This window comes from Penicillium canescens, assembly GCF_028828765.1.
Source record: "Penicillium canescens strain IBT 15451 chromosome Unknown utg000010l_segment0_segment0, whole genome shotgun sequence".
In the NCBI taxonomy this organism is placed as follows: domain Eukaryota; kingdom Fungi; phylum Ascomycota; class Eurotiomycetes; order Eurotiales; family Aspergillaceae; genus Penicillium; species Penicillium canescens.
Genome location: NW_026703972.1, coordinates 1,636,068 through 1,659,361, shown reverse-complemented (window position 1 = coordinate 1,659,361; position 23,294 = coordinate 1,636,068). Strand labels below are relative to the sequence as shown.

At 47.6% G+C, this 23,294-nt stretch overlaps 8 protein-coding genes across 8 annotated transcripts; 7 read left to right on the top strand and 1 right to left on the bottom strand.

Moving 5' to 3' along the window:
• Positions 1–4,025: 4,025 nt before the first annotated feature.
• N7446_012337 (SDR family oxidoreductase) lies at positions 4,026–5,406 on the top strand (the record flags this gene model as incomplete). Its single annotated transcript, XM_058521079.1, has 4 exons — positions 4,026–4,326; positions 4,395–4,522; positions 4,594–4,776; positions 4,828–5,406. 4 exons carry the CDS (start codon positions 4,026–4,028, stop codon positions 5,404–5,406), a joined length of 1,191 nt encoding a protein of 396 aa, XP_058366445.1.
• Positions 5,407–5,928: 522 nt separating this feature from the next.
• N7446_012336 (uncharacterized protein) lies at positions 5,929–6,954 on the bottom strand (the record flags this gene model as incomplete). Its single annotated transcript, XM_058521078.1, has 1 exon — positions 5,929–6,954. One exon carries the CDS (start codon positions 6,952–6,954, stop codon positions 5,929–5,931), a length of 1,026 nt encoding a protein of 341 aa, XP_058366444.1.
• Positions 6,955–11,403: 4,449 nt separating this feature from the next.
• Positions 11,404–12,990, top strand: N7446_012335 (uncharacterized protein; the record flags this gene model as incomplete). The annotated part of the gene is made up of 3 exons (XM_058521077.1): positions 11,404–12,548; positions 12,610–12,818; positions 12,860–12,990. The coding sequence occupies 3 exons, from the start codon at positions 11,404–11,406 to the stop codon at positions 12,934–12,936; spliced, it is 1,431 nt and encodes a 476-aa protein (XP_058366443.1). The 3' UTR covers positions 12,937–12,990.
• Positions 12,991–14,480: 1,490 nt separating this feature from the next.
• N7446_012334 (bZIP transcription factor) lies at positions 14,481–15,301 on the top strand (the record flags this gene model as incomplete). Its single annotated transcript, XM_058521076.1, has 2 exons — positions 14,481–14,643; positions 14,706–15,301. The coding sequence occupies 2 exons, from the start codon at positions 14,481–14,483 to the stop codon at positions 15,299–15,301; spliced, it is 759 nt and encodes a 252-aa protein (XP_058366442.1).
• A 1,544-nt stretch (positions 15,302–16,845) lies between these two features.
• N7446_012333 (Ankyrin repeat-containing protein) lies at positions 16,846–17,638 on the top strand (the record flags this gene model as incomplete). Its single annotated transcript, XM_058521075.1, has 2 exons — positions 16,846–16,915; positions 16,965–17,638. 2 exons carry the CDS (start codon positions 16,846–16,848, stop codon positions 17,636–17,638), a joined length of 744 nt encoding a protein of 247 aa, XP_058366441.1.
• A 962-nt stretch (positions 17,639–18,600) lies between these two features.
• Positions 18,601–19,811, top strand: N7446_012332 (Short-chain dehydrogenase/reductase SDR; the record flags this gene model as incomplete). The annotated part of the gene is given in 3 exon segments (XM_058521074.1): positions 18,601–19,179; positions 19,297–19,623; positions 19,641–19,811. The coding sequence occupies 3 exon segments, from the start codon at positions 18,601–18,603 to the stop codon at positions 19,809–19,811; spliced, it is 1,077 nt and encodes a 358-aa protein (XP_058366440.1).
• Positions 19,812–20,124: 313 nt separating this feature from the next.
• Positions 20,125–20,937, top strand: N7446_012331 (ankyrin repeat domain-containing protein; the record flags this gene model as incomplete). Its single annotated transcript, XM_058521073.1, has 1 exon — positions 20,125–20,937. One exon carries the CDS (start codon positions 20,125–20,127, stop codon positions 20,935–20,937), a length of 813 nt encoding a protein of 270 aa, XP_058366439.1.
• A 205-nt stretch (positions 20,938–21,142) lies between these two features.
• On the top strand, positions 21,143–21,715 carry N7446_012330 (uncharacterized protein; the record flags this gene model as incomplete). The annotated part of the gene is made up of 1 exon (XM_058521072.1): positions 21,143–21,715. The coding sequence occupies one exon, from the start codon at positions 21,143–21,145 to the stop codon at positions 21,713–21,715; it is 573 nt and encodes a 190-aa protein (XP_058366438.1).
• Positions 21,716–23,294: the final 1,579 nt, after the last annotated feature.

The window sequence follows — 23,294 nt, the reverse complement described above, 5'->3', positions numbered from 1 at the left end:
GTATATGACATGGCTCACTCAAACCAAAGTAGCTGATCCCGAGCTGCAGACTGCCATTCTTGCCAACGGACTTGTGAATCTACGGGGTGCGGAGGACGGTTGGTTCGAAATTGATCGACTGAATGAGTTCTTCAATCTTCATATGAAGACACTCATGTCGACTCGACGGACCTCAAATCTGGACATCACTACCATGTTCCGTCGAACTGCTCTCACAGCCAGCTACTGTACTGATCTAAAGGAGCTTCTGGAGGCTACCTTTGGAGAATATAGCAATGGGCGACACCAAAATAAGGATGCTAGCCAGGATGTTCGTCATCTAGCTTATCAGATCTCGAAGTGCATCCAAAAGCAACCAAATGGTCGGACAAGAGGCTTTCAACCATGTGATATACTCACAGAAACAATTGGCGAAAAGCTCTTCAAAGCCGTACAGAACTTCAATAGCCTCGTCGTCAACGGACAGTGGGCACAAGAAGTTGATTTTAGCAAGATGACATCGACTCCTATTGCTGTTCTAGATGAGATTGAAGAGAATGACACATGACACTGAATAGCAGGTTGCTGCCGGGACAGCTTTAGCTATACTTCTCTTCATTCCATTGATAATACTCCCACGCTATATTATAAGGTGACTGACACACATTGATGGAATGCATCAGATGGATTGTTCATCATTCTCTACCAGACCTTAGAACCTAGGTCTTCTCCACCCTTCATCACGCGACGCCCATTTCCTGATACCACACCGAGGGCCTTGCGTTTGGGAACTGGAGTTGCCGAAGGAGGAGGCATGTCCATAAAAGCTTGGGATGGCGTGTTAATATCAACCCACGGAGAGATATTCCGAGATGGAGTTGGTTGACTGGTGCTTTCTGGCGTGACTGCAGAAGACCATGTGAGGTTGCTGCATTCACTCATTTGACTAGAGTCATTCGACACACGCTTCCTCTTTGCAGGGGTTTGAATAGTGGCCATAAAGGCTGCTTGATATGCATTCTTCAAGACATCCACAAGACCCTCAGCAAGCTGATTCGACAAAGCCCATATTCCCAATATTGTCTGAAGATCCTTTGCCTGGAAATATTCCCGCTCCGAATAGGTGGCATTTTCAATATATATCGCAAGATGGACATATTGTTCTTCTGCCAGTATGCTTGAGCAATCAGGTATGAACTTCACTCCGTTCAAAGCGCTTGAAAGGACCTCCTTGGACCAATATTTTAACTGGTTGATGATTATCTCGTCCATCTGTCCTGACCTCGGACCGTGCTCAGTATACAGATAACGAGTTGGATCATTGAGCTGATACTCAGGATTGCAGTTGCTGCAGCACCGGTCACGCCGAGGATTACATCTGAACTCTTCAGGTTCATTGAAGTAGTCCAGGAACCGTTTCCGGAGGCATTCTGTAGGCTCATTGGCAAGGAGATACCAAAATTCAGGCAACACAGCACGTCGCTCTTCATGACTTAAGCGTCCACCTTTCTGTGGTCTCTCAGGGTTTGCTTCTTTGACTTCATCATCTGAATCGGCCAGTGGGTTGTCTTCCGCTAGATCATCATTTTCTGTATGAATCTTGCGTTTCACGGCACGTTTCTTGATACGCCCCTGTATCCACTGATCAACGAGAATAACGATCTTTCCATCCTGTCCAAGGCGAGATGCCCGACCACCGCGTTGCCAGAGCGTTGCTGGTTGTAGGTTTTTGGGGAACCGATACATGACAACTTGATCAATATCCTGGAGGTCCACTCCGAGCGCTAGTGCCTCGGTGGTCATGAGGACACGAAGCTTGGATTGCGGTCCGGGTTTCTGAAGCTCTTTGATCATTGCTTCCTTGTCTCCCTTTGCGGTGTCGCTATGGTAGACCTTCACCGTATCCATTGCCTCTTTGAGGGTATAGTTGCAATGTTGAACACTTGCCCCATCTGGTTGCTTGTTATGCTGCAGCCAATACCGACAATTTTCCATGGCAGTATATGCATCATTCTTCGAGTCAAAGAATACCAATGTCTTTGGGATTCGTGACGGTCGTAAAATGGGCTGACAAGGACCATTGTCAAACAGGAAACGCAAGGCCGTTGCCTTCTTATGCGCGCCTTGTGGGATCCAAGCTGTTTGAATGAGCAACTCTGGACGATTGACGGATGTCCGCAAGATTTCAACATCCTTTGGAAACCCAAGTCCCTCAATAACAACGCGCAATGTATTCATATCAAGCGTAGCAGAGCATGCAAACCAGGGGACGCCACTGCCGAATAGACTTCGCAATTGATGCAATCGCGCATAGTCCGTTCGAAAATCTTTGCCCCATTGAGCCACAAGATGAGCTTCGTCTACAACAACCAGAGCCAGCCGGTCTCGGAAACCTGGATGCATAGCAGTTGAACGGAACTTGTCACTGATTGCAAGCTCTGGACTCACGAGGACATGTGTGAACTTGCCCGCTTGTACCCTGTCAAGAAGTTCGGATGAGAATGTTTCCCTGTTTAGGAAACAAGGTCGCCCTCCAATGTTCTCGATGTAATTGGTCTGCTCAACGCCAATTTGATTCAATGGAAGCACAACAAGGGTGATAGACTTATCAAGCAAGAGTGACACTGCTTGCAATATCATACTCTTCCCAAATGACGTCTTCGCAATCAGGATAAGGTCCTTTCTCAGGTAGATCAATTGTCTCAATGCTTGCAACTGACCCGCACGTGGATAATAGGGATACAGCTCTCGAATTGCTTGTCTGATGGCTTGGTCCTGTTCATCCTTACGCTTCTCAGACGCATCGCGAATCAGTTTCTGCGCTTGAAGAACTGAATTCTTCTCAACTTGTTGTTTCTCCAGCAAGACAGTTGCGCCCTCATTCTCGTACTCCACTCCCAATTCAATAGGCTCTCCAGCCTTTGAAGAAGTTCGATTATTCTCAGAGGCCAACCAGTTATCCAACTGTGTCTGTCCATTTCCGGGGTCGTTCAGTTTCGCGTTATATTTCCGAGGAGGCTTCCGTCGTGATGGGCGTCGATCTGGCATCGTGAGGCGGGTTTGGAGTCAATTCTCACGCGATAGAGTTAATATTGTGGATCAGATGTAGCCACTATACATTAAAATATGTCAATATATGCTTCATGGAGGTTTTGGCGGAATACTTGGGGCATATAATGGCTTTGACAGCTTAAGAAAGGGTTCCTTCGGGTATTTTAAGGACATATTTCTCACCCACCTTTCCAGTTATACATACAATTTTGGTGTCAATGGGTTCAGCTCAGAAAGATGCAGAAGACATCGTCGCCCGATTCTTAATATTCGCGTGGGTGCGCGAGAAACTTGGAAATATTGAAAGACGCGCCTGGAAACTTCGCCATATAAACACGGGCAAAAACCCCGGAAACTTGTATGGTACCACCAAATTCCCAGCTCAGACGTTCCCCAAAAAAGGTGTGTCAGCATCGCTGGAAACAGCAGGCGGTGGATGGCCAAATTCACCGCCTTTTTGGGGGCGGCTGAGGTAACTGAGGTAAGAATAATGCGCTTATTCGCGCGAATACGATATTCATTTATTCATATTCGCGGGGTGCGAATATGAATATGCCCTATATTCGCATTCATTTATTCCTTTCGGAGCCCTACTTATGGATACGTCTGTAACCCCACTGAACGGCCGAATGAAGCTCACAGATCCTTTCACAAATGGCCAAGGTAAGCTCTAGACGTGTAGGCATATCTACAGGCGCTTTTAGACGAGCAAAAGGGGGTAAAAAGGGGTATAAAAGCGCTGAAAACGCGAGACATGCGCTATGCGAGAGACTAGCTTAGCGTGTTTTGGTAGGCGGTGTAGGCCATAACAAAAGGCGGTATAGGAGTGGGTCCAGGGTGTTGTTAAACTTTTGCTGCGTCACTGTACAATTTCGTGTACTATCGGAAAATCCCCCCTATCTCTTATTGGCACTCATTGTACCCCTTTTCTTATTTATTAGGTTATTCTATTCCTTGCAATTATATTCTTACAAGCTGGTGAACCCTACTTAACAATGACCCAGAAGTTCCAAGATCAGGCAGGAAATCATGCTGTGGTTTTTGGCTGCTCTGGGATCAATGGCTGGGCTTTAGTGAATCAACTGCTCTCAGGATATCCCTCGCCCAACACATTTTCGAAGATCACGGCCGTTGCTAATCGGCTTTTTACTTCTGAAGAGGCTGAATGGCCACGCGATGATCGTCCCCAGATCGTCTCTGGGATCGATCTCCTGGGCGGCGATGACACTACTTTGCAAAAGACCCTTTCACAAAAGGTTCTTTCAGTGGAGACAATAAGTCACGTATATTATGCTGGTAATGAACCGAAAGATTGTACCCACTCTTCCTGGTCTTTACGGCGCATGCTCATTTTTGGTTGATAGCATATCGAGCCAGTGATCATGCCGCCGAGGAATGTCGTCTTAACAAGGAGATGCTGCGTGCTGCAGTTCAATCGCTAGAGACCCTCTCCTCCAGATTAGCTTTCGTGGTCTTGATCACAGGAACAAAGGTGAAGCAGAACATATATTCAATTTGTAAAAAAACATCCTTGAAACTGACCCTTCCCTCTTGTCTTATTAGGCATATGGTGTCTACCTTCTCGATAAGTTCCCTTTCCGGGGACAGGTGCCACTGAAAGAAGATCTCCCACGCGTCCCAGCAGAGTATGCCAAGGACCTTTTCTACTATCATGAGGTAGACCTTCTTCACGAGCTATCTGCTGGTAAATCTTGGTCATGGTGTGAAGTCCGCCCAGACGTTATTGTATGTTGTGTCACAATCCTACTGATCTAAGAAAATGTCTAACTGTGTCAGGTCGGGGTCGCTCCTTTTGGTAATGCTAACTGCATGGCTCAGACAATGGGTATTTACCTTGGACTCTACCTAGCTCTTGAAGGAGCAGGGGCTCGTGTTGCATTCCCTGGAAACGACACTACATGGCGCCTTTTGTCCACAGATTCTAACCAAGATATCATTGCCCGATTCTGCATATTTTCTTCCTTGCAGTCTCGCGAAAAGGTCCATGCACGTGCTTTCAACATCGCTGACAGTGCAACCCCTGTCTCATGGTCTGAGCGCTGGCCTATTTTGGCAGCTTACTTTGGGTTGGAGGGCGTGGGGCCAGATGATGCAAGCCTACACCCCACTAAGTATATTGATCAACACCGGGACGAGCTCCAGGCTCTTTGTCGTCAGAGGGGCCTTCGTGAGGATATCATCTACAAGAGTATGCACAACACTGGGTCGCGGATGGGCAGTCTACGCCTGATGGATTTCGATCGCCCTTTCGATCTTGGTAGAGCGAGGTCTATCGGATTTGAAGAAGTATTCACCACTAAGGAATCGTGGTATACCGCTTTTGATCGAGTGCGAGATACGAAGATCATGCTGTAGTCATACATCCATTGGGCATAGTCTATGAAGACTTTTAGTCTACTTGAAAGTATTGGATAACTTTAAGTTTAACCCCTTCTATGGATATATTATTAGTAGTCAGAATATCCTACCTCCTCCAAAGACCACAACAAATGGTCATTTCCATCCGGCTTTTCAATATAGCTTCCCCCTGGAACTTTCACTTTTTATTTGAGGGATTTCCACTATGGGAGGATGAAAGTTTTCCCAGGTCAGTGCATAAAAGGGCGGCGCTTTCCCGTCAACAAACTTATGTCATTGGTATTCCATATTCAGATATCTGGTCAGGGCATTTAACTGCGCCACCATCCTGTAGATAATATGATACCCATTCGATCTGTTGTAAACCAAGGCACTGATGTTGTATCATTGCAGACATGTGTTATGGCGTTGAAACATCCTTTCCTTTCCTTTCTCTGACAAGGATTACGTTAGTGGAATGTCCTTGGTAGACACCTCTGGACTTCGTCAGACATACATATCTTGGTGTGATCCTTTCATCTAACACAACTTTTGGGCAGGGTAATCGGCTTGCATTGCAGAAACACCAAGATGGCCCCGCCATGTGCCTTCATGGCTCAGTGTCATGCAGAGTGCCGAGATGCTGCCCAGGCCCTCCCAAGCATCGTCAATAGCAGAAACGATTGTCTTGATCTCAGCAGTAGTATCGCAATTGCGCCCTGAGGCGTAGTAGTAATAGTTATAGTCCTTTCCGTTCGCGTCCGTCAGGCGGCCTGTAACGTGATCACAGCTTTTGGCTGCACTTTTCTGATAGATCTCGGTCGCGATTCCAATGATGACTGCCTGGGACTTGTTGGGATCACTGAACTTGGTACTTCCTGACTTTTCGTTGCTCTCGGAGACGGAGATTGCAGTTCTTTTCACAAGTCCAATCTCATTTCTCTTCGCGGTTCTCCTTGTCTCGAGCTCAGGAAACCCAGGGTTGCTTCTTTTTGCACCTTTGTGATGGTCGGAGCAAGCGGATTTTGGGTCGTGGCCTGAGGCATCGGTGGCGAGACCAATCACTCCGTGCCATGTGCCGCGGTGATCAAAATCAATGCACACTGCAGAGGCACCCTCAGAGTGTAATTCATCGAATGCATCTGAGAGAGCGTTGGTGATGGTCTTTGCTCGCTGAGTGCTGTCGCAATTGCTCCCTGTCGTGTATGAATACACATAATATTTATACCCAACTCCATTTTCAGTGACGGAGATTATCGCTGACTTGCCACAAATCTTGTCCGCGTTCGGTTGGTTACCAAGCCAACTAAAGTAGTTGCCAACAGCTCCAGTAATCACAGAGCCGAGTGCACCACTCGCTCCGATGACCGCAGCAGCGCCTGCACTGGGCCATTTATGAACGATTGTATACTGATCGCTTGTCCGGACAGCTAGCTCGCCGTGCTCACTCTCACTGCTTTGGTCTAGTGTCTCCTTTGTTTCGACAGCAAATGCCGAGCATAGCCCTTGAATAGCTAGCAGGGAAACGAGGACGGATCCAAAGTGATCTGAGATGCTCTTGAACATGATTGAGATATTGAGAGCACTCTCGTGGCTCCGTGGCTTGAATAGTATCTATGTCTAGTCAGTAATATCCCACAGGAGTAAGGCAGAACGGTTCTACCACACATATTAGTATACTGGTAAGAAGATGGATGGAAATGTCGCAAAAAAACAGAGAAAGAAGAGAAACACAAAGAGGATCCAACTCTCGAGTGCTTCTGATACAGCTCTCGGTTCGATCGAGGGTTGGTGCCCTTTTATATGCCCGTTACTATGTTAGTTATCTGCGAATATCAAGTAAATGCCTCAGTTTCATAGCACAATTCACATATCCATGTCAGATTCCATAAACAAACGGATCTATATTTGGCCGAGGAATAGCCCTCAAGTCGTGCGATCGTGGATCGAAGGGAAATTTATCGTTCACTCTTCAGCAATTGGGGGTGAGAGATGAACAAGGTCAGTGTCTATCGCCTGGTTACAGCGGATTTCGAAAACAGTTTACCCCCCAAACACATACGCTATCTTTCCCAGCGCCCCACTCAGAATGCGCTAATCTAACTTTGGCTAGCTGAGGTACCTTTTTTGAGGCGTAACACCGTATTATTGGCTGCGGGGGAATCTGAAACGCAGCGGATCCAGAATAGACGTCCTTGGGGGTCTCTGGGAAAGAAATCGTGTGTGTGGGGGGGGGGGGTAAACTGTTTTCGAAATCCTCTGTACCTTCGGAAAATACCGAAAACAGGTCTGTAGAACACCTGTTTTCCCTGTGCTTCGTCCCAGCCTGGATGTGAAATGCAAGGCTAATGTCCGAAGCTCCGTCGTTGCTCTGAAGGCTCCAGTTCGTTAATGAGAACTGAATACATGTAAAGAGCAAGCCCCGAAAAGTGGATCCGGAGGCTCAGTGGGGCACTGCCACCGGAGCTACATACGTTTTTTTTTCAATCTTATTATTGGCCAGCCAGGTATGACAGTCCCGCTCATGGATTTTCCGGTTTCTTCAGCCACTTATGTACCATTTATACCTGAGACGGCTTGGGGCCAAAAGGCATCGATGTATCGTCATCATGCGATATTTAAACAAATGAAAGTTTCCGTTTTTCCAAGTCAACGCGATGCTCACGAAGGGCAAGAGATGGTCGTACAGACTCTTGATTCTACTCTGTCTGCTTTTTTGTGGAGGATGGCACGATTGACTTCGTCAAAACGTAGTTGTCTACGGGAACTAAATATATGTATCATTTATCACGTGCCCATTCAGGATTGGAAACATAAGAGCGGACTGAGTTCCACAGTTGCAATAGTCAGCTAAGGCCACAGAAAGAACAAGTCCTTGAATATAATATAGAAACTTCATTTGAAACAGGCTCAAAACTCCGTCAAAGAATCTGGGTAAGGATGATGGCAGAAATGGGACTCCTCCCTAGGTGGAACCATTGAATTTATACCTATTCTGCACTTCCGACAGAACCTACACAGACCGACGTTGCTTTCTTCGGCTTTGGTTACATCTAGGGGGCGTTAGTCTTCGGTTAATGTAGTTGATTGGAGGCGCATTTGCCCTCTAAAATATCGTACCAATCCAGAGGAGGGAGTGAGACACGGGAGGGTGAAACACGGGGCGAGTGAGAATACCCCGAAACACTGCGAAATGCGATATAATACAATTCCGTATCTCAATAATCGTGACCATTTTGGACACGATATTGAGCCTGTAATATACGGACTCGCATTTAAGAGTGTGCATTAGGACGCAACGTAGGTTGAGGAGTGTTCTGGGCAGAGGCCAACAAATATGACCCAACATGATATTTCCCTAAGACTGCAATCGGTCAACCTTGCTGGTGGTGAACAAGTCCCTTTGCTGGGTTCCTCTGCTGCGATCCTGCAGGATATGATGGCAACCTGGTGTCTTTCCCTCTATGGAGAACGTATGAAGCTGGGCCACAGGTAGGTAGCCGGACTTAGTGAGGCGCAATTTATTGGCCGTTTTAGAGACTGCACCCCACCATGTTAAATGCAGTCCAATGCACTTGTAAATTCATATTATAATAACTGCTCGTCTTTCCTCAACGCCCAAATATCTTTGCAATTGTGGGGGCTACCACGAGACAATGAAATATTCAGTTCCTGATCGGTGATGATGGGCAAAAACGAGATTGGTCAACACAGCAGTGTGTAACTGGATGATTTCTATTTTATCCCACCGCCCGCTCAATTGCTACCCTGGACAGCAGGTGTAAGATATGCGTGGAATTGAAATCAGGAATGGATCCACTTAACATCCCCACTCGTCATCCGCCGATTAGATATCGTTTTAAACACCTCTCATGAATTGGCCTCGGGGGAATACTAATCACGGGCAAATCAACGATACTAGCTGTGCACAAATATGAAGTGGCAAAGCATGCGACGGTGCCGTGCAGGTTTTGACCAATTTATTATAGGCCAAAATTTCGGGGGCTGGGTGTTTGCACGACCGACCTTCTACTGATGTGCAAACGGGGTGCTTTTCGGTTATTGACCCCAGGAATCCTTAGTGCGTTTGTTTGCAGTTTGACTTGTTCTTAACATTTTCTTAACCGTCTGCTGCTTACCATTTATTGCTGACTGTTTGTCGATCATTTGCAGTTAACCGTTCACCCTTCACCAAGCCACCTCTATTCTTATCATCGCAGATATTCTCAGTCACCCTTAGGCATAAGAGATAGATGGAAGTGACAAGAACCTCTATAGCCAATTATTTTCGACTCAATCGCACATTGATACAGCAGGAGCAGCTGGATATATCTCTCACGGATAACTTCACCTCTTGGTACTCGAACAAGGACCAATTGTCTTATGAAAACTCATCCTGTAGCAATTTTTGGCAGATCTATTACGCTGTGAATGGAACTAGTACAGTAGCCTCCAGCCTTAGTTGAAACAGCAAAGTGTTTCCTATCATCTCCCTTGCTTGGTTTCGCAATTCCATGCTGGGTATTTTGTAATATGTAGCCTTCTGCTACCAAGTTTGCAACATCACCACGCTTGCAGGCAGAATGGTTGGCCTACTCACCCGTAGGAAACCCGGAGGACTGTAAGTACGTAGTAGAAAAATGAGTCTCTATACACAGCTTGTGGATAACTAGTCCTGCATATACAGTATATCTCGAACTGGCAGAGTTTTGTAACTGAACTGGTGGAGAGATCGCTAAAGATAGTGTGCTGCCTGTATTAGACCTCCCGTCAAATCCCGCCTCGAGCGAAATATCAGCACTCTCTTCAACAACTCCTCTAGGTGGCCTCCAGTGTGTTTTGGATGTGACCCTGGAAGCCCACTGGGACTTCAATATTGGGAGCGCGGTGGATGTGTAAATAATGGCGTTCCAAAACCCCTGCAGAGGAAGGACAAAAGCTCCAGCCAAATTCAAGCCGACATTTGGTTCCCTAGAATTGACCAGATCGTAAATTCGACTGACAAATGATGGTGTCTGGGAGTCTTGTCAGTAATGGCTCGTGATTGCGTTATACATCGGGTAAATGTTTCATGAAAAGATCCATACCAGGTAGCTATCATGGCTATGAAGAAGAGGAAGGAGTATCTAAAGTAACTCCACACGCGTCGTTCTTGTTTACCTGCATGCTTAACCCGCTTCCAATTTGGGATTGCTGGGACTCTATGCAGGTTGAATATGGCGTGGCTAGCTCAAACGCCAAGGCTTTCGCCGCGGCAATCGTGATGTTGGGTGTGACCGATCGTGTAATGCTAATTACTTTACTGATAGACTGAGTCTCTTTGGCCACTCCTAAAGCCTTGGATTTTCGATAAATGTGGGGGCCGGCTGTGGCATAGATCGCAAAAGTCGTGATACTCACCACCCTATGAAAATGTTGGAGCACCTGAATAGTCCTGCACCTCATACCGCTGTTTGACCGTGTCTATGACACGGGGCGCCCCCCTTTTGTTCAACAGGAAACGACATTAGATCCGCTACTGCGAAATAGTATTGTTGTCCCCTACCACACTGGGCCATAGAAGCACAACCCCACATCTATCTCCGACACTCTGCAGCAGAACCACGTGTAGTCGCATTGTATTAGTCTACGCGCTGCATGCCGTTATCATGATATCCTGTGTATACCTGACGGGAATCCAACCACCGGAAGTGTCACGATTACGTGAAGCCCTCTAACCGTCTTACAGACAATCACCAAAGCTGTTGTATTTCAAAGGAAGATTGATTCATCTATTATTCAGTGGGAAACTTGAGACTATTTATACAACGAGAAGAACAAGTTGATTGGAAATCAACTTGGTTCTTCGTATACATATCTCGGGATTAATTCCGATGGTTCGGCTTGGTGCCTGATCTGCACCAGCCTCATATCACAACAAAATCTATTATTTGATCATCAACTCAATCTGTCAAAATCGACTTCCGATATAAGGCGAGATGCTCATAAAATTGCCACTTAGTTTATGGGCCCTCTATGTATCGTTCGGATGACGTCTATAATCGGTGTCCGCCGATGGAGGCGACAAATGTCAACTACGAAGAGGACAAATCGTCACCACCATCATTTGTCCCCAGGAAGTCCGACCCTGGAATAGACGTCGAATTAGCGGGTCCACACCATAAGCCCAACGAGCCGAAACCACAAAACTCAGCCGGCGAGGGCGCCCGAGTGCTGATGCGGTTTCAAGCACCGAACCAGCCCGAGGTTGCTGCGACCGCAAGGGCTTCTGCTCTTGAGCCATTGCCTGGCAAGAAACAAAAGTCACCGCCTGACCTCGGTACTAGTAATGTGAGAAAGTCACCTCCATTTTCAACTATTTCTCCGGGGCATCGGCCAAAGGAACGGGAGGCAATCCCAGCCTCAGAAAATGAGAAGATCGAGACGATACCTTCCCGATTGACGTCTATATTAGCACCAATACAGAGCTATATCAAGATGGAGCTGCCGCCAACGAGAATCCACGATCAAGCGTTCAGTAACGCAAGCTATAAAGTTTCAGCTTGCTTCCATAATTCCAACGAAACCTTCTCGGAACTCAAGTCTCGACGCACCTTGCCCTCACTACAATTTATTCAACCACCCCCTGGAACCATCCTTGCGAAATACCCACAGAGCAACGGCAACAGCCAGCCCCTACCGTCTATTTGCGAAGCCCTCAGCGTATTGTCAGATTTCGGCCCGCCGCCAGTCAATACAATCTCATCACCCTATCCTTTGTCCTCATGCCCCGAATCAACAACTTCAGGGAACAGCTCCTCATTTGACCGGCCGTACCCGGGGAAATGCTCTATTCCCGCAAGTCCTTACTCTCAGATCTCCGCGTTGAATATGAAGGATGCCTCCACCAATTCTCCTCTAGCCTCGCGGACGTCTTTCTGGCGTGGACACCCCCGGTTTGATATGATGCCAGTCCGAAACCAGCACAAGGCTCCCCCGGGGTCTGTCAAAATCCCAGCCACCGGTTATTCGATGCGCACGGAACACGCTGGCGCCAGCATGGGAGACCATGTCTCGCTTGCTTTGTCCACTTCACAAGCTAACGAGAGATCCGTGGGTAATCACCAGTGCACGATTCCCGGGTGTGCTGCTGAGCCATTCAGAACTCAGTATCTGCTCAAGTAAGCCAAAGCAACAACTCCATGAAAACCCCCACCTAACGAAACAGTAGCTTCATGCAAGAGTGCACTCCCAAGACCGCCCGTACTTCTGTCCAGTAGGTGGATGTCCGCGCGCCCACGGCGGAAAAGGCTTCAAACGCAAAAACGAAATGGTGCGCCACGGCCTCGTCAACAGCTCCCCGGGCTACGCCTGCCCTTTCTGTCCGGACCAGCAATACAAATACCCGCGACCCGACAATCTTCAATGGTTAGTACACTTCCGAGCCTCCTGTATTTGACATGGGCCAATTCTCACAATCACATTCGTGCAGACATGTCCATGCGCATCACGTCGACAAGAACCGAGACGACCCCGTTCTCCGACAGATCCTCGCACAAAGGCCCATAGACAGGCCCATAGACAGGCGCCGCGGAAGAAAACGAAGGATGAACAATACATGACTATCATCGTATTTTTTTTTTTTTTTGCATGACGAATACTCACATAGGGTTATTCAAGATCTCAAGGTGTTTTGCACTGACGTGAAATGTGGAGTTTACGAATTGGTCCAGCCCGCCCCAACCAAGAAAGAGGGCGGCTTGAAAAGCGTCCAAGAAGTGCTGGATGTCATGTTAGGTGTGGCTGGAAAGAGATTCACTATCAACCCTCATCACTAAAAAGCGGTTGTATCAGCGAGACTGGTATTCAACCCGCAAATCTCGGTGTTCCCGATGGTTATCTCAATTATCTCAACATGCCCTCAATCTCATAGTTTTGCATGTCAACTAATCCATTAGTTCATGTCGTCCAATCAAATCTTTTTACTGAATCAATTTAGCTCATCGGACGGACCGCACGGCACCACCCGCGCTTGAAAAAGGTCAGATGTCGTGTCAACGGCTACGTAAAGGTCAATAATCTGCTAGTCGATAGGTTAGCTTAGGCCAGGAGTTAGATTCGGGAGCATCCACAGGCCAAGGTAGGGTGTTTGTCTTTTTTCTGTCGTTCTATTAGGGTCTCATTTCCTGTATGACTCATTTACCTCGTCAGTGTTGGCTGGCATGAACCCCAATTTAGTACTACTGATGTGAACCTAACCCACACGAGGGAAGGTGAGGGCTGTGGCATCGGGCTTCTATCGTTCGGTCCCTCCAATTGTTGGCTAGTTTCCCGTCAACAAAAACCGGAACTCCTCCGGTCGGCTCATCAAGCGATGGGCGATCGTTTCAAAAATGCCCTGTTTGGAAACCATGACCGCAGCAGGCGTCACGTTACTCACCAATTCTACAAGGGCCAGTATCATTGTTTTCCACGGGCCATCGATGGTTGAGCGTATTAGCGTATCAGGGGTATCGGAATTTGCCCCTCGCTTCGCATAGAAGCGACCAAACGAATAGGAAAACCCAGACATTTGTGTTACTTTTTGTCGATATGATGCTACTGTCTTCAACTGATGGAAGATTTCGATGACGAAAGGGATCGTGAATGTACCCCGCTACTGTTTAGAAGGAACAACGGCCTTAATCTCATACACTTGATTCACACTGACCTCCAAGCTTTATACATATTTGATATATTTGCTGTATACATTGCCGCTCCGTTATATTTGCCCAGAATGTTGACTCCTCCACTGAACAGGAATGCTCTGAATGCGGATAAAGGGTACCGTACGATTATTTCTGGAAAATTACGGGGCCACTCATCATGTGATTTTCCCTTTACAGCATATTTCGAGTAATTACATATACTAGGCCATAACAAGGCTAGAGCGTTGTTTCAGAGTAACGTTTGCGAAAGAGGGAGGGTAAAAAAAAAAAAAAAAAAAAAGAAGAGAGAGAAGAGAATGAAGTGGTGAAATGCTGAAACTGGTTTCGGGGCCCCGTATACAGTTCTGTACTCTTCATCCTTCTTATACTTCTCATACGGCCGACCCCCTTCCATCTGTCTCCACCATGCATTTGTCCATTGAGCACGATAACCATCCAGGCTCTATTGGTGGTCACAGCAATATCAGCACATGCAGCCCCAACGCCCACGCCAATGAAGACTGGTCCAAAATTTCCGATCCCACAGAGCGCCGTCGCGTTCAGAACCGCATAGCTCAGCGTAACTACCGTAGGTACCCGTTATTGACTTGACAGTCTCGTATATGTTTCTCACTTGCCGCGACCCAACAGGCAGGAAGCTGAAGCACCGACTGGAGAATCTGGAGAGACAAGCTGCGTGTTCAGCTTCTCCGGAACAATCACACGCAAAGCCAATTTTAACAAAGTTGTCTGCGACCAAAACTCGAACAAAGATGCGAACGTCTAAGTCTGTTGCAGATGTCAAGCCTCACAACTCGCATTCATCGGACCGACCTTTGTCCTGCGAGTCCTACACGAGTTCAGATGATCGCCAAAACATTTTCGCTCAACAATGCACTCGCCAGCCTTCGGAATTCTCTCCACAAGCCCTCTACTATCCTTCGATGTCCCCATGCGACGTTAACCGGCAATCAGCCTACTTCCAATCTCCTTTCTACCATACTACCCCGAATAACCACAATGAAATTGCCACATATCAGACGGAATACAGCGATCCAGTTTTCTCAGTAGTACCTATGGTCCCTTCGTTGCACACGGCGAGCAATATCGCCTACGACGAGGATTACAGGAGTCTATTCAGCATATGCTACGCAACAAAGGCAGACTTCGAACTCTGCCAACAGCAGCAACAAGCACACCCCCAGAACGCTCTGCCGGATGGTCTTCCGGTACATATTTCTCGTTGAGTTTCTCAGTGCATATGCATGTACAAATGTGCACACTTGACCGTCTGATCAGCCAGCTAATTATCTATTCTGTCTGCATTTCTCCAGGTGACACCGCCTGCATGCTACTACACGCACGATCACTAGCGACAACATCTTATGTACCAGAGGCATTTATTTTCACGTTCCCACTCACGCTTGAACTCGCTGCATATGCGATGTGTTCCCAGTGAATTGCTTGCGGATAACGTCGCAAAGTTGAATGCAGAGCGCATAGAATGAGTCAAGTTGTGGACTGAAAATGTGGGAGGGACCGAGTAATTCATCTTGCGGTGATCTCGAATGCTCTTCAAGCGCACCACGGCCAGCCCGTTCAGTTCGGAGATTGCTGCAGGCAGTACGGATACTGGTAAGTTAGCTCTAGATCAATGCAAAATGGGATTGGCTGACCAGATTGAAAGTGGATCGGGGAGTGACTATTGTTCTTCGGCTAACTGCGACTCGAGCTATGGCAGTTGCTCATCGTAGTGATTACTGGTAAACATATAGCCTGGGGCCGGTAGCACTTGTGATTGGTTTTTTACTATAATGAACTGACGTATGGCAAGGACCTGAGAGATTCTTCCGGTGTTGAGATATTGGCTCAGTGAGCCTGAGGCCTCAACATCTCTGAATTCATACGCAACGACCATATAGGGCTTATTAGATGTTTTGTACCATGGAACTCTTGCAGGTCCGTCGCACTCTCGCTTATTGTATTTTTACTACTACAAATAGCTGTAGAAGTACCTCTTCAGGGAGTCAGAATTAAAACACCTCATTTTTATGACAAAACTTCTTGCCAAGAGAACCTCCATAGTCAGATATTCCAACATCCGGAACTGTAATTATGGTCCTACTGGCTGCCCTCTGCCTCTGCCTCTGCCTCTTCTGGGGCCTGGTATGCGCTGGTCCCATCACTGCCACCGATTTCTCGTCTCCTCCAGGAAGTCCTGCGGAGTTTTACCCTCCGCATTTGGTTGGCTCATCAACATAGCAGTATCCTCCCCGGCAGCCTCCTGCAGAGCACGCATCATCTCATCCTGAAGCCTGATCTTGTTCGCAGTCGTCACTTGCTCATCTCTCGCATCACAGCGTACATTATCATTAAAAAACCCCGCGCTGCCGCGTGAAAGGGCGTCTCCCGGAGACTATTCCGAGCGCGGAAATCCGCCCCATGCGTAATTAAGAACTTTGCCACCGAGACCTGCCGCAGATTCTGAGCAAAGACGTGGGAGAACCCTGTGCGATGGGTTTGGGAGTGGTTCCAGATATAGCGTTTACCGCTCAATGCCTTAGAACTGTCTGTTAAATCTATCTTTGAACCTCATATATTGGTGGCTTGGAGCTGCAGATAGTAATCTGTTTATAATGGCTTTGAGTAATGAAAGCTCTTGCGGTCCTGGCGGCCTACAGATATGAAGTTGCTGATGCCAAGACTCTCTCATGCATAATCTGACAATCGCTTTTTCCCAGAGAAAATAACTGTACGGAGTAGGCGGGCTCGACGGGCTAGTTGAAATACAATGGATAATATCGCATACAAACACAATATTGTCGAGGCAGAGGAGGTCCAGTTCGACAATCGATACTATAGTGAGTGGCAGCCCGATATTTTGATGCGCAGTATTACTGACACGCTCAGATTCTAACCCCAAGGAGGCGTGCAAAGCCACACTGAGCTCTGACACCTTGAAGTTTATCTTCACGAGTAGACCATATCCGACCATTCAGAGCCAGCTTCGAAGCCTGTTCAGAAATTTGGACTCTATCACAATCCGAGATGAGCACGCTCTGAACTCGATTCTGATTCGGCATGACATTGACATGTTTATCGACACGAAGGTAGATCAAATGCTTGCGGAGTTGCGTCCGGGCCAAGATAACGACAGAGAGCGCCAGAAGTTGCGCAAGGATTTAACGCGGAACCTCAAGGGCAGAAGCATTCGGAGTTACACGTGGGCTAGCCTGGTCCTTGCCGATCTCCAGCAGTCCGGGCATACGGATATAAGTAGATTGAGGCAGTATCCTAATAAGGTCCCGACGAATCTTGATGAATCCTGCACATCATCCATGCCGAAATCAGGTTTGGTGTTCCACACATCAATGTCATTGAAATCGCCGTTGGACTCTTTGTCAGATTCAAGTTTTATTGAGGCCATATCGTCGTCGTCATGGTCTGATGTGCTCCTGGCTTCGGCAGAGAGTTCCGCTACTGTGTCCAACTCTCGCTGGAGCTCCTTTTTTAGCTCGAGATTTGTCAACAAAGCTAATACTAGCGCTGCTCATCCGTCATGCGGCCCTCTAGAGGATAGATAAGCTTGTTTCGAACAAGGGCATAACAACTTGAAGATTAACAGAACCAGAGATGATGCAGCTATTCAGTATTACGCCCTTCAGACGGAGCATTAACTACTGTTGTATCATCTCATGCATCTTAAACGTTTGTATACGGCTTGTGTGCTGGGTCAAACTCCGACTCTGACTGAACTCGATCAGGATGTCGGTTGGCTGGGCCAAGAATAAGACAGATGGGTAAAGGACACAAATCGTCTGGTCTTGACTCAATCGCCTCTAGCAGCGCGGATAAGAATTTAATTAATGTGTCCTTAAACTCCATAACCGAGAAGATGATAGTCAACTTTTGCGGATTCTGGGGGCGATGTGAAGGCGACATCACTACAAGATTGCGGTGCAACACCTGTGCTTGCAATCCTGCTGTCATATTTGAACGGCATAAACATTAGCTTATGTACGCGGGTGCAGCAGTCCTCCAATCCTCCTTCAACGTGGCTGTGGGGTATCCTGTCATTCGACGTGTCAATACTGGCAGGCACGCCGGGGGTCTGTGTGTCAAGATAGTGGGGGCGGTTTGCTGATAGTCAGTATCTAATCCCGCAATCTCACCGACCTGTTTACCGTTACATTCGACCCCCAGTCGACTGGCGTGGCCAATTACATTTGATGCAAAGCGGGGTCTGGATCGAGGGGTTTTAGGGCGCTGCATACGGGGATGAAAGGAGAAAGAATTCCGTCCCGGAGCCCTGGTCGAGCTGTGCGGCACGGCTAGGAAGGTTTGACCAACTGTCGATCAGGGTCTCAGTTGCTTATCTCTTGTGATCTCAGTGTTCGACCAGTGGAACCGAGGTGCTGGGACTCCTAAGTGAAGTGCTAGATGCGAAGAAGATCGAGCCATCCCTGTGCCTCCAGTGCCGTTCAATAAGCGGACCGAGTCTACTGTTTGTCTTCCCTTACTACTCCTATCCCTTCCCATTTTTGTGATGTCAGCGGTCGGGATGGCCAGCACAGAATCCGAAATCGAAATGCACAGAGCGGCCTCTCGAGCCTCTTGTTCTCTTCCAGAAGAAGCGTATGCATATACCGCCGCCATAGGGCCTAAATTACACACTTTTACAGAACAGAGACATGATGCGCCAAAGTCCAACTACCCACCACCAAATGGCGGCCCTGTGGCCTGGCTGCAAGTCCTCGCGGGCCACCTTGTCGTGTTTAATACCTGGGGCTATGCCAACAGCTTCGGCATCTTCCAGGCCTACTACGCCTCATCGCTCTCCCTGCCTGCCTCCACCATCTCTTGGGTTGGTAGTGTCCAGGTGTTCCTCATCTTTTTTATCGGCTCAGTCTCAGGGCGGGCATTTGATACCGGGTATTACCGGCCAGTTTTGTGGATCGGATGTGCAATGCAGATAGTGGCCGTGTTCGTGACGAGTCTCTGCACAAAGTACTGGCAGGTGTTTCTAGCCCAGGGTGTGTGTCAGGGCCTGGGCAATGGCCTCATCTTCTGCCCAACAATTGCGTCAGTGTCAACATACTTCACCACAATCTACTATTTACTGTCAGTATGTTCTTCACGCTCTGGGCGACATACTTTGCGTATTACTATGTGAGTTGACCTTTGCCCTAATATGAAGACTAATTCTCTCCCCTTGGGGTTCCATGCTGATAACGGCCAATAGGTTCGTCCATACGCCCTCGATAACCTACATGTATCACAAGCAACATCGTATAGCATTCTTCTTATCTTCAACGCCGTTGGAATCCCAGGTCGCATCATTCCAGCCCTGCTTGCAGATCGCTACTTCGGTGCTATTACGGTACTCATTCCGGTCATCTTCCTTGCTGGTTTAAGTGTCTACATATGGCACTCGGTGCAATCCCTCGCATCTGATATAGTCTGGATTGTTTTTCTTGGATTCTTTGGTGCCAGCATTCAGGGTCTCTTTCCCTCGACTCTCGCTAGTCTGACACAAGATTTGAGTAAAAGCGGCACCAGAATTGGTATGGTATTTACCATTATCAGCATCCCATGCTTGACCGGACCTCCGTTGGCGGGCAGGTTGATTCAGGTCGGGGACGGGACTATATTGGGGCACAGGTGTGGGGTGGCACATGTTTGCTTCTAGGGTGTGGGATTCTCTTTGCGGCGCGGGTAGCGAGTATGGGGTGGCGGTGGAAGCCTGCTGAGCAATAGTTAATTTTAGAAAAGGTCTCAAGTGGACAAAACGGTGTAATGCTTGTATACACTCAACCGTCCAAGCCGTCCAAACCGTGGCTTACCCGTTCACTTAGTACATGAGATTGAAGCCCCTTTCAAGATACCAAGAAAGGCTCGCTGACCAATGAAATGTCACTAGAATTCAATTTACCCGAATCTTGTTGGATTTTTTTGTTTGCTTCTCCACCGGTTCTCTCAGTCCATTCAAGTTCCCCGCCATTTGCAAAGTCCAGCTATATCCTTCTGACGCCAATTTACACGCTTTCAGTCTTCCGACAACATTCTCACTATGCCTTCATTCGATCATCACCCGGAGCTAATTCTGGTCATTATCAAATACACGCCATCAAAAGGCGACGTGGCTCATCTCGCACAAACATGTCACGGTCTTTATGGTTTGGTCATGCCTGAGCTTTATCGCCAGAGCTACCGGGATAATGAGGCACAAACTCTTTACTGGGCAGCGAAGAATGGTCACAACCAGGTTGTGCAATTTTTCCTGGAGGCTAATGGCCATCTCGGATTAGAAATGTTATTGCCACATATGAACGATGCGCTTTCACTGTCCGCGCAGCGCGGACAGATAAGTGTTGTGAAAACTCTCCTGTCTATGGAAGGAGTTGATCCAGATAACATTGACCCATACCGACGAACACCGTTGTCATATGCCGCACAAGGGGCTCACCTCAATATTGTCAGATCATTACTGGAGACAAACCGTGTCAATCCGAATTCAAAGGACCGAGCTTTTGGGCAGTCGGCACTGATCTGGGCAGTACGAGGCCCACAGGACAAATTAGGCTTAGAACTTGAACCGGCGGCGACTGGAATGCCATCTTTGGAAGACAGTGCCATTTCTGTCATACAATTGCTTCTTGAAAACGGTGCCAACATCGATTCTCTGGACTATGATTATCGAAGTGCCCTATACTGGGCTACCGCCAGGGGTTTTGGCTCGATTGCCATGGTTCGCTTGTTTCTTCACAATGGCGCAAGCCCAGATGGCCATGTGAGTGATCGGCTTGCAGGAGCGTGGCGAGCATCTATCTTCAGTCAGGGGAATCCGCCTCCCTTTGTCACTCGCGGCATGGAATGGGCATGATGATGAGTTGGTTAGGACCCTACTTGAATATAATGCGAATATAGATTGTACGAGTATCTCTGGTCTGATTCAGAATCGACACCCCCTTGCGTGCGCTGCGGAAAAAGGTCATTTGTCGATTGCCCGCCTGCTCATAGAGCGAGGGACATGTCCGGAGTCACGGGGGAACCCTCTCCAATGTGCAGCGAAGAATGGTCATGCGGAAATGACCCAGATTTTGTTGGATGAGATGATGCATCACTATTCCCAAGTTACAGACAGGGTGGAAAGAGCGGATGGGAAGGTTGAGACACGGGTATGCTCACGAAAGGAACAAAATCACAGCCCCAGTAATAAGGCCATGGTGGCCATACCAGATGCTTTGAAATCTGGAAGTGTACGGGTTGTCAGATTACTTCTTGCTGTCCCGGGAGTCGATATCAACCATGAATATGCACGGGCGCCATTGATGATTGCAGTACGGTCTCAACCACCAAATATTGAGATGGTCAAGGTTATTCTGGCTGTCGTGGGAGTCAAGGTCCAGATTAATGAACCTCAAGACCGGGAGGGGAATACTGTGCTCAACTGGGCTGATCACAATGGATGTGATGAAAAAATTATTCAATTACTCATCGATGAGGGAGCGCAGCGAATAGATGAGCCACTCAGGTCTCAAGTGGATGTTCCGCAAGATGGGCAAATAGAAGGACCACTACTGAGAAATGCTGCCACTCTACAGGCTTTGACCTGTGGCCCGTTCAACTTTATGTCTCCTTATGCGCCAATTCAATATTGAGCGGCTCGGACCTTAATGGAAATCTCACAAGCGATTAAAGCACGCTCTCTCAGGAGTGACGACCTTGTCAAGCTGGAACGCGTAACTTAGCGATGCAAAAGTGCCCATGTATGGGCGCTGTCTTGAAACATTTGAGTAAATGTTGAATAGCTCAGCCCCAAACAGGCCACTTTCCGATGTAGAAGACGTCCAGCTTTCTCTTTCAACTGCTGCCAGTAAGATCTTGGTGGCTGAGTCAGGTCTTGTTCTGTGTCCTTCCTAACAACCTGATTATTGAGAGTGACTTTCCACTTAACCTGGTAGTGAATACAATTTTGAGATTATCCATGTACTTCCGCCTTCATGTTCAACTGCAGGAAGAACATCCAGTTTATCGGATAATTGTCGATGGAATGCGGGAGGATGTTCAACAAGTATACCCTCGGGATTAGGTGAAGGGCAAATTACCGATGGCGTCCATTCACGGATCAAGTAACCGGGGGTAGGGGCATACGAGGGAGTCCGTTCCAAGAGATCAGGCAAAATTCAGGCCGGTAGGTATCATCACCGTTGAAAGGAGTGTAAATCATTCCCCCAAGGCAGAAGGTGCCGCTGAGGAGTCTAGTACCATACTTGTTTAGATGGAGGGCGCAAATACTCTGGAGGTAAAATGAGCAAATAAACCAAATGGTCACCCCAGATCACCACCCTCAATTTGCCATCGCAAGTGCTCAACATCTGATCATGTGATCTAGTGTGTTTACTGAAGCTGCAAAAGAAAGTTGTACTGGATACGAAGCGAATGGCTGAACTGAATAACCGGCCTCAAAGTTTTAATAGGCTTTAACAAGAACATACACGCTGAAAAATTGGCTACTTTGGCCAAGAGGGACATGTGGTCCTCTTCTAAGACCCTCGGAGCATTTGGTGCGTAAAAGGAGTAAATACAGAAAACCGCGTATTTCAAACCCCGGAGCTGATTGTTCATGTCATCGAATCTACACGCCATTCCCTGCCACTAATTGGTTGCCCGTTTACTACTATAGGACCCTCAATCAGTCTCTGTCTTGCTTTAATTTAGACGTCCAAATTGCCATCAAACATCGCTATTACATAAGGTAGGGCATTAAATTACCCATGATTTACTATACAATAACATTGTGTAATTCTAGCCTTGCTCATTTTCATACCGGAAAATTATGTATTCCGGCTTCCCCGCCACATTTTCGACCAGGGTAGAGGATAGCCGTGCTGTTGTCCTGATTTTATCGCTGTGTATTCTGTCAACTGGGGGTTATTACCCATGTAGCTTAGGTGGCTTCTATTAAAACAACCGCCCGCTAAGATCATATGAACAAAAGTAACTTCTTGAACGCGGCCTGGTAAAAAATTGAAAGGGCTGAACGAGATCAGTTGGCCCATTCACTCAACAATTTAGTGACGATTTGGAGTCTCGGAATAAACGAATGCTGCTAGGTCCAGACATTCACACCGAGTGCACGTTGACTTCTTGCCGCCGCATTTCCACTTGCGCTGTCAACAGCCGTCGCAAATATTTAGACGATCATTTCTCCTCTTGACAACCTGGCCATCTCCACCG